This window comes from Hippoglossus hippoglossus, chromosome 1, assembly GCF_009819705.1.
Source record: "Hippoglossus hippoglossus isolate fHipHip1 chromosome 1, fHipHip1.pri, whole genome shotgun sequence".
NCBI classification, from domain to species: domain Eukaryota; kingdom Metazoa; phylum Chordata; class Actinopteri; order Pleuronectiformes; family Pleuronectidae; genus Hippoglossus; species Hippoglossus hippoglossus.
Genome location: NC_047151.1, coordinates 25,979,788 through 25,995,306, shown reverse-complemented (window position 1 = coordinate 25,995,306; position 15,519 = coordinate 25,979,788). Strand labels below are relative to the sequence as shown.

General features: G+C 39.4%; 1 protein-coding gene and 1 pseudogene across 1 annotated transcript in view; one reads left to right on the top strand and one right to left on the bottom strand.

Moving 5' to 3' along the window:
• Positions 1–2,577: 2,577 nt before the first annotated feature.
• LOC117761930 overlaps positions 2,578–15,519 on the bottom strand; it is a 29,001-nt gene continuing 16,059 nt past the window's right edge. Inside the window, exons 5-6 of the mRNA XM_034586293.1 lie at positions 3,228–3,285; positions 2,578–2,874 (exon numbers count right to left, since the gene is read on the bottom strand). Of these exons, the coding sequence (XP_034442184.1) occupies positions 2,635–2,874; positions 3,228–3,285 (298 nt within the window). The 3' untranslated portion in view covers positions 2,578–2,634. The remainder of the gene's footprint in view (positions 2,875–3,227; positions 3,286–15,519) is intronic.
• Positions 7,865–14,692, top strand: LOC117761912 (annotated as a pseudogene).

Here is a 15,519-nt window from a genome sequence, read left to right as displayed (position 1 = left end):
TAAAACAAGAATTAATGCACTGATGTAATTTTTGCAGTAATAAATTCATAATAAATAACTGAACCACTGTACCTGCAACAAGGAGCTGAATGACTCCCCCCTGGCATTTATTTAGTTTGTCATTAACGTCACTACAACAGTAAGTGTTTTTATCACTCTCTCTCAGATCATTGATGGTAATAGTGAAGTTGTTCTCTTCAGATATGTTCACATGTTTTCCGTCTGCAAAGATCTGATCTTGAACCTTCTTGTTGTCCTCCCAGCGAACAGTGAACCATGTCATGCTTGATTTGGGAAGTTGAGCTGAGCAGTGTAGATCCACTGATGAACCTTTTAAGGCACAGATGCTTTTTGCTCGAACCCCTTTAACAGAAAAGCATTTTTATAGTTCTTAACTTCTAGTAGATAAATTGTACATTATTTGTTTTTGTAAATACCGATTTGCTGTAATATATGTGAAGAGCAGAATCTGAGAAAATATTTGAGCGTCATCTTTTTTTCTTCCAATCATTCTACAATTGACTAATATGCTGATAAACATTTAAATTTCTTACGGTTCAGTTCTGATTCACAGTTAGTATTGTAGAAATAAACGGTCATTCATACCTGAGATGTACAGGAACAAACCCATGAACACACATTCAGCTCCTGTCGACAACATGGCCAGTGTTGTCTTCAGCTTCTCAACAGAAAGTATGACTTTTTATGAAAGCTCATCAAAAATTGAAACTTTAAATGGTAAAAATCTATCACAGAGAAAATGAAAGACTGAAGTCAGAATGGTCTGTTTGTCTGTGTGAGACTGTTTGTCAGATCTCAACTTCAAGAGTTCTACGCATTTCCTGTGTTATGTGACTCGCCTACTAATGTGTTAGATTGTGTATCTGTCGCTTCTAGACACTGACAGTAACGTCAGTAAAACTTTACCTTGCAGCAATGTTCTCACAACTTAAACACCATGTACATGATGTCATAACCACAATCTCACAAGTTTCATTTGTGAGCAGCAATAGTCTCTTAATAATCATGGAAGTGTTTTGGATGTAACATAATAAACCAAGAGTTCCATCTCCCTTTGCCATTTAACAAGTTTCTCAGCTGTTGCTAACATTGAACTAATTTGAAACTAGAATGTTGCTCTGACAGTCCATACCTCCACCAAGGCTAATAAGTATTATGTAATATGTCAAAGCAGCGTTTCCAGTTAATTATCCAGACGGTGGCGGCCACCAGATTGTAGTTTGTTCCACCACATTTTCATAATCAACCAAACCACTTTTACGCTTCTCTTATTATTATAACATGGAATCTCTAGATTGGTGTTTTGCCACATTGCTGCTTTGTATCGTTTTGTGTCGTGCAATTTGCAGCACTATTTGCCATGTGCTTGCACTATCATCTCTAAAGTTTTTACCATCCACGCAGTCAGTCAGACCTCAGTTTCAGCTGCAGTTGTGTGCTTGTTTGATGTCACTTGGAATTAACCATATACGTATTGAGTTAAGTTTGTGGGAAACTTCCTGTGTGTATTCTTCCTTTGGCCACGTCCCACCCCTCCACAAAATGTCGTGGTTGTCAGTTCAGTGGTTTTTGTGTAATCCTGCTAATTTACAAACTCAAACACTGATGATTTAAAGCGTTTATTCGTTGACAGTTTTATTGTTGTTTATATTTATATTTAGAAAATCAGAAGGTTTTAAGGTTCTTTGTTTTAGTTTTTTTGAAAAATGAACTTAATTTGAAATTTAAATGTTTTTTACACTTCCTATCTTTCGTTGCTGTAAGAATTATAACATAATGTTGACGAACTCTGTTTGAGGGGCCAGCCGAGAATGTTGTCCATGCTAATGCTGATATTTTGCTAAATAAAATTTTTCCTCTGTGTTTGGGCCTCTCATCTAAATGCAAACGGTATTTTAACTCACTAATATGGAGATTTATACAAACACCTTCCAATAGTGCAGATTTTTGCAGAACCTGGTTTCTGTTTATCAGTGTGTAAAAACAAAACAAAGCATTTGGGAAACGATGATGTCACAGTTTACTTCACACGTGCCGACTGTTGCTTTGTGTAATGAGCAGACACCAGAAAAACAACAACAATGGCAGCTGTTTACCAGTTTCAGTAGTTTTGTTAGCAGTTCTTGGTCCAGTTACAAGTGTTCAGCTAAATGTAGCAGCACAGCTCCACATTTCAAACATTGACCGGAGCTTGACTTGCCCAATTTTACTTGGAACACATTATTCTTCTCTGGTGTTGGTGGATTGTTGATCATAGACTTTTTCTCCACCTACTGGCCCAGCAAGCTCGTTTGAGTGTTTGTTGTCTGCAGTAGTTTAGACAAGGCCTTTGTCTGCAGTGATGTGCTAATTTTAGAGGTCCACTAAAGGCCAGTTTGTCTGAAAGAGGAAATAGAAATGCATTTGTCGACTTGTGGTCAATCATGTTGCAACATAAAGAAACAAATATAAAAAAAAACATTTATTAGAAATATAATTTTTTTTCTCATTTTCGTCATAAGACTCTTTAATTACATTCAGCATAGCAGGTAACATATCAAGTAAATGCCATTACAATCAAAGTAGCCTATTAATACAAACATATAAAATAATGAATATGGTCTGAGACAGCTTTTAATTTTGAGTAGTCACAAAGTCTGAATCACTTATAATAACAGATGTTTGCTCAGGTGTTGTTTTGGGTGTAAACCTGACAACAGCATAGGGGCTTTGCTCTTCTTCTTGGGGCTGATGTGGCTGGATTTGTGAGTAGAGAGCATCTCTGTTGTTGGGGAGTTGGACGCTGCTATAGAGAATATCATCCTCCTCTATTGGTTGAGCCGAGATGTCGTCGTACACTTGACCAGGGCTTATCTGATGAAGAGAGAAGAGAAACATTTTTATTTAATATTTCTGTGTGTTTAAAATTCTCTTAATGAAATTAAAAGATTCCAAATGGATGTCAAATGAATGGGAGGGTTCAATATAGCTGCATTTGCCTGGAATAACTCTTGATGTATATAAAATTTAAAACTGAATTGTACTGAGAAAATAAAATGTGATTTATGTACAGTATTGTAAAATATAACATTCATGGAACATATGGGACAATGCATCTCTGTTTCATTAGAACAATGGTTGAAGCTGCTGTTTGGACTCGGTTGAACTCTCTGAATAGATGACGACGTTTGTCTAATGGAAGAAACTGTTAAAATTCTCTGCTTTACCTCCTCCAAGTTGACAGAGGTTTCAGTTCTAGGAGACTGGATGGAAGTCATCTTTCTTCTAGAGAGTGAAATGAAGAGGTGAAGCCAGGTTAGTGTGAAAGAGAATGTGAAAGTCATTGATTTGAAGCAGAGCACAGTGATGCTCACCTAATCCACAAGAAGACGATGATGGGTATTATAACCAGGAGAAGAGCAACATATCCTATGGCCGCTTGAGTCGTTTTTCTTCTGTGGACAGTGAGCATCTTTTGACGAGAGCTCTTTTGGAGCATTTTAACCTTGCAGGAGTAGTTCCCTGCATGTTCACTGCTGACGGGGTCTAGAACCAGGTACTTGCTTTGTGTTTTTGTCAGATTCAGAGGTTGATTGTTCAAGTACCAAATGTAGTTCATGTTGTCCGTCAGAGGACAACTGGTTCTGCAGGTCAGCGTGACTCTCTGCCCCTCGGTCACCTCCGCAGAAGGACTAAACTTCACTTTCAGATCTGAAAGATGAGATTGGTCAGTTGATAAAGACGTTCCTGAACAAGTGTCTTCTAAAACAACCCAAATAAGCAAGAAGGGTAAATGGAATTAGTTTGTTAAATTAGTTGCCTTATTATTATCGATAGTAACTCTCTATAGAAAGTATGCAGGTATTAAATCTAAATACTGTACCTACCTGTGACGACCAAAGTCACCCCAGGAACAGCCGGCCATCTCCCTGCATCACTTCCTATTCTGAATATGTATTCTGCTGAGTCATTCTTGTTCAGTTTATAGATTGTCAGGATGTGGCGGTTCATCACTCCATGAAACTTAATACGATCTGTATTCGTTATCAGCTCTTCACCAGCTGCCATATCACTTCTCCTATTCTTATACCACGATTTAGACTTCCACTGCTGGTTGTAAGGATCCGAGTATTCACTGGAGATGTTCACTGAGGAACCTTGCAGAGCACAGATCCTCCTGTTGACATAATTCACTCTGGAGCAGTATTGATCCTGAATAACTGAAACAGAGATTTTAAACAAATCATCAAACAGTTTATCTTGCTCCCTTTTACAGGCTCTTGACTCAAATCTTTTATGAATTATAACAGACCACAAACGAGCTCATACTCACAAACTTCATCTGAGAGCAAGTGCTCTACAGCACAGGAGTAAGAGTGAGGAGAGGAGCTGAGAACTGGTTGTGGTTCCTGCTCCAATCGTCTGTTTTTGTACCAAGTGATGGTTTGAGCTTCAGTCTGTGGACAGCTGGTGTTACAGGCCAGTTTGAAATGCTGATGAGCTTCAGTCTTTTGAACATGTACTTGTACTTCTGTTGGGAGAGAATGAAAAAACAAACTGCTTCTCACCACTTCATCTCTGCCACGTTAATCGAGATGGGCTAATAACTTGAGTGACCAAATAGTTACTGGATAATCCCTGCCACATAATGATGAAAATCCATCCATGCTTTCTTTAGTTAATTTGTACACATACACACACACACGTTTCCATTCTTGACCAATTCATGCCTAACCTTAACCCAACCAGAACTCATATCTCATGGTCCCTAACCAGGACCTCAGTATGACCGGGCTTCAACGTGTAAGGTAACTAACGATCTCTGGTGAAACACTGTAGATCTTTTATTTTGTGAAAAACATTATTTAAAGGATTTAGACGTATGGGATTGGGAGTGTGTTTGTGTGTAATTATTTGTGAAACTTCACCTCTGGGATATGTGATGGAGCACGGCTCATCTTCTGGTCTCTGCTGATTTGAGCACATTCTGCCTTTAGCATAGGTCACAGTGAAGCAGGCTGATGTGAGAGAAGCTGGACAAAAGAAAAACGACATTCTGTGGTGAACAGTGTTTCACAAGCTTTACAATTCAAGGCACCAGGATACGGAGCCACATGTTGTCACTCACCCACTGAGACTTCAGGGGCTCTGAGATGCTCGTAGCCTTTGAGAGCACAGGAGTATGTGACTGATTCCTCACTGCTGATTAGCTCCTGGTACCAAGGAGACGAGTCCTGATAGAGAAACTCTGTGTTCTTGTACCAGATATAGACCACAGGGCTTTCAGTCAGAGGACAACTGCTGCTGCACATCAGGGACACTGTCTTTTCTCCTGTGGAAGGAAACACCTTCACCTGCAGGTCTGAGATGATGTTGAATAAAACAAGAATTAATGCACTGATGTTATTTTTGCAGTAATAAATTCATAATAAATAACTGAACCACTGTACCTGCAACAAGGACCTGAATTTCTCCCCCCTGGCATTTATTTTGTTTGTCATCAACGTCACTACAACAGTAAGTGTTTTTATCACTCTCTCTCAGATCATTGATCGTAATAGTGAAGTTGCTCTCTTCAGATATGTTCACACGTTTTCCATCTGCAAAGATCTGATCTGGAACCTTCTTGTTGTCCTCCCAGTGAACAGTGAACCATTTCCTGCTTGATTTGGGAAGTTGAGCTGAGCAGTGTAGATCCACTGATGAACCTTTTAAGGCACAGATGCTGTTTGCTCCAACCCCTTTAACAGAAAAGCATTTTTATAGTTCTTAACTTCTAGAAGGTAAATTGTACATTATTTGTTTTTGTAAATACCGATTTGCTGTAATATATGTGAAGAGCAGAATCTGAGAAAACGTTTTGAGTGTCATCTTTTTTTTCTTCAAATCAATCTACAATTGACTAATATGCTGATAAACATTTAAATTTCTTACGGTTCAGTTCTGATTCACAGTTAGTATTGTAGAAATAAACGGTCATTCATACCTGAGATGTACAGGAACAAACCCATGAACACACATTCAGCTCCTGCCGACAACATGGCCAGTGTTGTCTTCAGCTTCTCAACAGAAAGTATCACTTTAAATGAAAGCTCATCAAAAATAAAAACTTTAAATGGTAAAAATCTATCACAGAGAAAATGAAAGACTGAAGTCAGAATGGTCTGATTGTCTGTGGGAGATGGTTTGTCAGATCTCAACTTGTAAAAAATCGCTTCCTCCTTATTCTTAGTTTAAAAATAGAGTTCTATGCATTTCCTGTGTTATGTGACTCACCTACTAACGTGTTAGATTGTGTATCTGTCGCTTGTAGATACTGACAGTAACGTCAATAAAACTTTACCTTGCAGCAATGTTCTCACAACTTAAACACCATGTACATGACGTCATAACAACAAACTCACAAGTTTCATTTGTGAGCAGCAATAGTCTCTTAATAATCATGGAAGTGTTTTGGATGTAACATAATAAACCAAGAGTTCCATCTCCCATTGCCTTTTAACAGGTTTCTTAGCTGTTGCTAACATTAAACTAATTTGAAACTAGAATGTTGCTCTGACAGTCCATACCTCCACCAAGGCTAATAAGTATTATGTAATATGTCAAAGCAGCGTTTCCAGTTAATTATCCAGACGGTGGCGGCCACCAGATTGTAGTTTGTTCCACCACATTTTCATCATCAACCAAACCATTTTTACGCTTCTCTTATTATTATAACATGGAATCTCTAGATTGGTGTTTTGCCACATTGCTGCTTTGTATCGTTTTGTGTCGTGCAATTTGCAGCACTATTTGCCATGTGCTTGCACTATCATCCCTAAAGTTTTTACCATCCACGCAGTCAGTCAGACCTCAGTTTCAGCTGCAGTTGTGTGCTTGTTTGCTGTCACTTGGAATTAACCATATACGTATTGAGTTAAGTTTGTGGGAAACTTCCTGTGTGTATTCTTCCTTTGGCCACGTCCCACCCCTCCACAAAATGTCATGGTTGTCAGTTCAGTGGTTTTTGTGTAATCCTGCTAATTTACAAACTCAAACACTGATGATTTATGACGTTTATTCGTTGACATTTTTATTGTTGTTTATATTTATATTTTGAAAATCAGAAGGTTTTAAGGTTCTTTGTTTAAGTTTTTTTTTTTTTTAAATGAACTTAATTTGAAATTAAAATGTTTTTTACACTTCCTATCTTTCGTTGCTGTAAGAATTATAACATAATGTTGACGAACTCTGTTTGAGGGGCCAGCCGAGAATGTTGTCCATGCTAATGCTGATATTTTGCTGAACGAACATGTTTCCTCTGTGTTTGGGCCTCTCATCTAAATGCAAACGGTATTTTAACTCACTAATATGGAGATTTTTACAAACACCTTCCACTAGTGCAGATTTTTGCAGAACCTGGTTTCTGTTTATCAGTGTGTGAAAACAAAACAAAGCATTTTGGAAACGATGATGTCACAGTTTACTTCACACGTGCCGACTGTTGCTTTGTGTAATGAGCAGACACCAGAAACAACAACAACAATGGCAGCTGTTTACCAGTTTCAGTAGTTGTGTTAGCAGTTCTTGGTCCAGTTACAAGTGTGCAGCTAAATGTAGCAGCACAGCTCCACATTTCAAACATTGACCGGAGCTTGACTTGCCCAATTTTACTTGGAACACATTATTCTTCTCTGGTGTTTGGTGGATTGTTGATCATAGACTTTTTCTCCACCTACTGGCCCAGCAAGCTCGTTTGAGTGTTTGTTGTCTGCAGTAGTTTAGACAAGGCCTTTGTCTCAAGGTTTGTACACAGGATACATCTCACCGGGTGAAAACCACAGACTGTTCTGAAAAGACGAATGACGCATATCCACTTCCTCTGGTTGTAGATGGACCACATGGAGCTGATCAAAGCTCTGATGGTGTTCGGTGCCGATGTGGAGATCCACAACGACCTGGGAGAAACCCCCGGACTGATCGCTGCACGCACCAGCAAAGGTAAACGAGGCCGGAGGGACGGGGACGAGGGCTTCGAACTGAGAGGGAGACGAATGAACGATTCTGTGAGAAAGAAAGAGAACAGAAAGGAAGTCTGAGTTTTGACAGTGAAATGCTGTGATGAAACTTACTGAGCCTCGTCTGACTGCCTGGGTTTGATTTCATGAGGTTTTATTTGAAAGCACATGTTCTGCTGTTGATAACACAATCTCTGCATGAACATGATTGTATGTAATGAATAACTTTAATCTTTACAGGTGCAATACAGACATTGTTCTGCCATGTAGTGTGATGAAGATTGTTGATTCTCACGTGCAGAATTTATATCTCATGCTACAGGACAAGAAACAGTCTAAAGACATAAAAGCACAAAGGTTGAACTTAATTGTTTAATGTAATTACAATAATGAGTTAACTGTATAATCATAATTGATATTGACTGTTTATTTTGAGATTATTGCAGGAGCACATTTGTTGTTTACACATTGATATGATTCTGTATGAAACCTCCACCTGATGTTATTGATTTTGAAAATGCATGATGATGATGTTTGCTAACAGCCTGCTCATGCTCTCTCTCTCTCTCTCTCTCTCTCTCTCTCTCTCTCTTTTCTCTCTTTCTGCTTTTTGTGGGGTTTGCCTGATTTAACATATTGACTTGCTTGCGTGTGTGTCTGTGTGTTTGTGTTAACATGATAGGTCCTAATAGAAAGATACTGCTGGACATGCTGTGTAGTGTAGGGGTCCAGCGTTGCCACCCTCCCTCCCCTGGCAGCCCTCCCCCCGTCACCTTCAAGGCCAAGTCTCAAACCATAGGTAAAACCACCTGTTCCTCACATTTAGCTCACGGCTCCGCTGGTCAGGGAGGAGCTGTATCTACTGTGAAGCCTTTTTACATTGTCAATCATTCTTTTTATATTCATTGTATATTTTACAGTTGACATGATTGTTCTCAGCCAGATTAAAACATTAGTCACAAGATGTGATATTATTTAGATTTTTTACTTTTATTTATCAGCACGCACCCGCTGCCCTACTCCCAAATGTTTTTATGTGGATCATACTCTGAGAGGAAGTTACGCTGATATTAAAATGATAAGAATTCTAGTATAGTTTAACTAGTTCTTACATTCTTTCTAACTTATCCCAATTTGCATAACTCCCATATAAAGCAACATTTATTATACGAAATCTTAAATAGTATTTAACTAAATAGATATTCGTAGTAAAACTCCCATGTGGCTTGTAGAAAACCCAGTTCCCCCTTTAGTCTTCCATGATTTACCAATTAATTACTGGCCCATTGTATTGTCATCACCACCAATAGCTGTTGTGATTGGCTGACAGGGTTTGAGGACATCATGCATGTGGGGGCAACAATCAGTGCGATGAGCAGAGGCCCGTCTGAAGTGGACGGTCGCAGAATGGTGAAAAAGAAGTGAGTATTGTCCACATTTTATCCAAAGTTGATGGGAAGTCATTTTCTGAAATGAGGGTAGACTTATCTCGGATTTATATTTGATCATTTGGAATCTGGGCGTAGACTGAGGGTGAATCCATATTTAACATTGTGAGATGTTGAGGATTGTAGTTTTTATTAAGATAAAGAGAAGTCCTTGTTTATTTTTTCTGATTTAGTTCTACTTACAATACCAAGTATTAAAAAACCTTAAAGTTTCTACCGATCTTTTTATATTAATGTTGCAGATTTGGAGACGACAAAGCTCTCGGGTGTAAAGAAGTCATTTTGTTCTCCTCTGCTGCAGGATGGACAGTCTGCTGTGTCTGGATGGTGGAGGTATCAAGGGTCTCGTGTTGATCCAGATGTTGATCGCTCTGGAGAAAGAGGCCGGTCAATCAACCAGAGAGCTCTTTGACTGGGTCGCTGGCACGAGCACCGGGGGCATCCTGGCCCTCGCTATAGTCCACGGTTTGTGTTTTTCCCTTTCCACTCCACATTGTTTGTATAAAACTGCATCAAAACAATAATGGCGGTTCTTTTACATGTAGGTAAGTCTATGGAGTACCTGCGCTGCTTGTACTTTAGGATGAAGGAGCAGGTATTTAAGGGGTCACGACCTTATGAATCTGCACCGCTGGAGGACTTCCTGAAGAAAGAGTTTGGGGAGAACACCAAGATGACAGACGTCCAATACCCGAGGTAACTGTTCTTATGAATGGGCTCACTACACATTAGTCAAAAAAACTTAAAGTGGCAGCGAAAAGGCTCTCACAGGCTAAGTAATAAAATGCTCCAGTGTTAGCTACATGATTGTGTAAAGTACCACTACTGCACCACAGGAAAATACGCAAAAATACAACCAATACTCGTAAAAACTTTCCTTAAAGATTCAGTGTTCAGCCAATTAGTTCCATGAAGAAGGCTGCGTTTCTTTCTTGTGGGGATCTGTGTTTCTTCTTAGTTTCTGCTGCTTGGAGAAATTTAATCAACCATCTTGAAATGCAATTTTTTGTTTTACTGTGCCTTTGAATGTTTGAGCTGATTTTGGGTGAAACCGACTCTGCTCTGAAACCACAGACTGTAAATAAAGATGCTTCCTGCCACTGTACAAAGATGAGGCCAAAATATCCCAGATAAATGTGCTGCCATCTTGTGATTTTGATGTGATCTGGAGCCAGAGCTTGAGCAGTAGTGATCTCTCGACCAATCGTGAGACCGTCTCAGCTGTCAATCATGATGATTCGCACGGTTTTTCTGGCGTCAAATAACAAATTAAAACCAAACTGAAAAAAAAAATAATAAAATAGATCAGTGTACTTAGAGCTACATAAAACGACAGACACCATCTTCAGAGAAAAATGATGACTTTATAGTGTGGTCCATGTCCCATCCGCTAACATGGAGGAGGTGGGGTTTATGATCAATACTGCAGCCAAGCTTTACATAGAGTCTACATCTGAAACCACTGAGGAAAGTAAAAAATGTATTGATGTAAATTGTCTTCTGCGGCTGGCGGCACTTTATCTGTCTCCTCTCTGACAGTTACTCTTTTCTCTTCCCTCTCACTTGTTTGTGTACAGGGTGATGGTGACCAGTGTCCTGGCAGACAGACATCCAGGCGAGCTGCACATCTTCAGGAACTACAACCCTCCCTCCGTCCGCAGAGAGCCCCCATACACCACCACTGCCACATTCCAACCAATCACCATCCCACAAGGTAATCCAGAATTACCACTTGTGTGCGTTGGCCTTAGACCAGTGCAGAATAATGGAGTGCATTAAAACTACCACTGGATGGCGACAAATCTTACCTTTGGTGACTTTAAATCTCAATAGTAAAAACAAAGAAAAAGCTCTGCGTGAATGCAAATCCCTCCATGTGAGTTTGTGTGTCACTGTGTCCAAGAACAAGTGCACTTGTTGCCGTGTTGTTGTTGCAGGATGGGAGGATGAGGATGTGTTGATAGTAGGATACACAGAGGAGCCGCCCAGAAAGCGTAGGAAGGTGACAGATGAAGGTGTGTGGGTGTGAATGAGAGACGACGAGCATCTGCAAGGAACAGCTTCACAAACAGTTTAATTCTGTCTTTAAATTTAAGTTTTATTAACTCCTAAATTGAAATATGTTAATGTTTAAACATACGTACTTATGAGGCACAGCAGCAAAGAAATACGTTTCAGCTCTTTGTCCTTCTCACCATCGATCAATGTGTTTGTTTATTGTCGAGCAGTTTGAAAAATGAACCATTAAGTCGTTAAGCATCTTTCTCTGAAGTTTGGAGTCTAAAAACTGCCTTTTCGGCTCATTCTCATATTCTTGTCTTTACATCAGAACAACTCGTGTGGCGAGCTGCCCGCTCCAGCGGTGCTGCTCCCACCTACTTCCGACCAATGGGCCGCTTTCTGGATGGAGGGCTGCTGGCCAATAACCCGACACTGGACGCCATGTCAGAAATCCATCAGTACAACAAAGCCGTCAAAGCGGAGGTAGGCACATTGACAGCAGCTTCATATTTGTATTGCTCCCATCCATTAATTGCTCATTCAATCGCTAACCCACGTGGATTTGTTAAGTATATTTGTCTCATTATGTCATTCATCTATCTGTTCCCTCACTTTCTAACTCATCTTAACACTCCTGCCTCTCAGGGCCACAGGGAGGAAATCAAGAAGTTGGGTATAGTCGTCTCCCTTGGGACAGGTAGGCCACTTCATTGTGTCTCATCACAACTAATAATATATTTCATGCTCCGTCTGAACTAAATTCAAAAGTCAAGATCACTTTCTTAATCTGAAAGTGTCAACAACCACTTTGTGCTGGCAGGAGCATGAATGGCATGTCTATCTCATACTATAGCCCTTATTCCTCCTGACCAGTCTATATAAAAGGTACTAAGTTGGACTGGGGGGTGTAGGCATCGTTGTTGTCATGTTGTCTAAAATCCCTCACTGAGGCGCAATATCTCAGCGTGTTTGGTTCAGTGTAAACGTGCAACAGTTCTACCTAGTTGCACAGAAATCTTCATAGTACAGTGATAATAAATTTAGATCAGTGAATACTTGCATCATAAACGTGCTCCCGTGTGTCTGCAGGTAAACCCCCTCAGGTGGTGGTGAGCTCTGTGGATGTGTTCCGACCCTCCAATCCTCTGGAGCTGGCCAAGAGCTTTGTAGGAGCCAAGGAGCTGGGCAAGATGCTGGTGGACTGTGTGAGTTGAGCTACGGCCGCTGCTTCAGTCTCCAACTCTTTGTTTTGTAGTTAAATAAAAGCCTGTTGGACTCTTAACCATTGATTTCTACTGTCCCATGAGTCAGAGTTGTGTTTTTCACATCTTTGTAGCCTTTTAATTGTCTCTCTCTCTCTGACTGAACAGTGCACAGACTCTGATGGTTGTGCCGTGGACAGAGCCAGAGCCTGGTGTGAGATGATCGACACCATCTATCACAGGTTTGCTGAAAATGAACTTGCTGTGCTTTGGTTCTTTTTCACCACTAACTCTGCTCTCTGCCCTCGTTCGTTTATTCCATCAAAACATCTTTATCACACCACCTTCTCTGTGGCGCACTTTTCATTCTCTCTTATACTCTGATGCTTCCTATACAGTGTTTTAAATAATAAAGACGTGTAACTGACCGCAGGTTTCTGGTTGACAAAGGGTAAACATTTAGCTGCTATAGCTGACCATGACCAATATTCTGATATTGATCCGATTAAGACAATAGGCTGAATAAGACACTGCCATGTAAACAGCATTTTCTGATTATCTTAACCTTACTGATACTCGGAATAAGCAAAAATCAAGACATTTGAAGTATTGCGATCCTCATGTAGACATGTTTACTTCTTAATTGCTTTATAACATCCTATTGGAGTTTTCTACTAACTATTTATCTATCAAAATAATATCTGATTAAATTCAGTAGCTGGAATATTGGTGTTCATGTAAGCGTAGTAATTGTCAAATGTGAGTGTGTCAGTCCTCTGGAAGCTTGTTAATGCAATAATTTCAGAAAATCTATCTGGGATTCAGAAATCCTCTTGTCTGCTTTGATTCCTGGTTTGAATATGAGTTACATTTCATTACATTATATACTGTAAACCATTTCTATGGACATTAGTATACAGAGCTATGCATAACTCCTATTATCCTCAGTGTTTGGCTCATTTGCAGTTTCATATTAATGTCTGTGAACCTGAAAGTAACTCTTTACAAACCCCTGTGTTAATTTGTGCAGATTGAGCCCCCAGCTGTCACAGGAGGTGATGCTGGATGAGGTGAGTGACGCGGATCCTGGTGGACATGCTGTGGGAAACTCAGATGTATCTATATGAGAAGAGAGATATCCTCCGATCCCTGGCCAATCTGCTCCTGGATAAATGACCGCATGAGCAAAATCGCAGGGAGATGGAGGCTGAGAAGACGGGACCACGAGGGCAGAAGAGATGGTGCATATCAGGAGAGGATGAGAGTAACTGGTCAAGGCACGAAGCCATTGGTATGATACAAATACTGAAATCTAATGGAGGAAACAACTGACTTCACATTGCGTAATAAACAGCAAGTTATGTAGCATCATGTGACCTTATCACTGACCTTATCATTATCGGGGTTTATCAAGTTTTCTGTTTGTGCACGAAGCAGTGAAGGGCAGAGTGTAGAGTTGGCCTTCCGGAAGTATGTGAATACAGGCTCAACGTATGAGGAAGTGGTATCAACCAAATCAGACAGGATGTACCACATGTCCGCTAACTGTGGTTTTATGATCTTCGCAGTGTTTGGCCTCAAATAGAGTCTGAACAGGTTCTAATCCATTTCTGATTGGTTGTGTTTAAACTAAAACACTTGTCACATTCTTCCTTCACATTCTCCATGAGGTGATATGGTGTGTATAATGAAGCACTTAGATGATGTGGGCAATATTAAAAAGTGCTGCCTTATGTGTCTGGGACCCAAATTTAAACCATTTCATATGTCCACAATTCTTTTTCATGCCTTTATAATTTATTCATACTGACTTTGAACAGGGTATCTAAGTTCACAGCAACATATTTTAAATATTTAACTACTATAATGGGACCGGAGACGAGACTTGAATTATCAACTGAGTTGAAAGACAAAGAATGAGACGACTCAATGCAACCTGCAGAACTTTAACTTGAGGCAACAAATTAATTCCTATGTTTTTTGTATGTGGATTAATTACTGAAGTGTATACTGGTATGATAATAAAAATATATTAATATTTACAGATGATGTATCCATGACTGATTTGTTTCTTTAATCCATGTGGTTTGTAGTTTAATTCATTCTGTGTCTTTCTGCCCCTGTATGTTTGATTCATTAATCACTGTGGCCATTAAAAAAGTAAAAGAAGAAAACTGACTTGACTTTATTTAAAGGTACAATCCGTTGTCTATTAATCTGAAGTTTATTTTAATGCAAACAAGTTAAACAACAATATTAAACACTGATGCTGTAAAAAACTATTTAACAGTTTGGTGCAGTATAAAAACATATTTATTAATTCTGGTGCTGTAAAAAATATTTGGTAAGAATGAAGCCAGAAGAGATGACATAACAAATATTTCATTAGAGATATATATATATACATACATGCGTTATATAAATCAAAAATATAGTGTAAATGCTAATGAATGTAGAAGTATAGACACATTTAGCTTGACATTAGTCACCACAAATAATTAAAAACACAAAAATGTTAGCCTATTAGCTTCAGTCAATAGCATAAGGCTTCACCACAGAAAAATCCTTTGATGTCAGATTTTTTAGCCGTCAGCTTTCTATATCTTAACGGCTGATACCCAAATGAGAATTGTTTTAAAACAGAAGCTGAAATTCCTTAAAACAAATTAATTGTTTAGGAAGCAAGTAGTTAAGCTTAGCTAGCTTTAGCCTACAGGGTTGCTAGCATGACTTCACAAAAGTCCCATCTTAGCAGTAAAGATTTAGCTCTTTAGCTAGCGTAGCTGCATCCAGCTAGTAAATGTGTAAGAAGAACTACTCGACTTGCATCTTTTTTCTGTGCCTTTGACTTCAGTGACATTTAGAGACGAC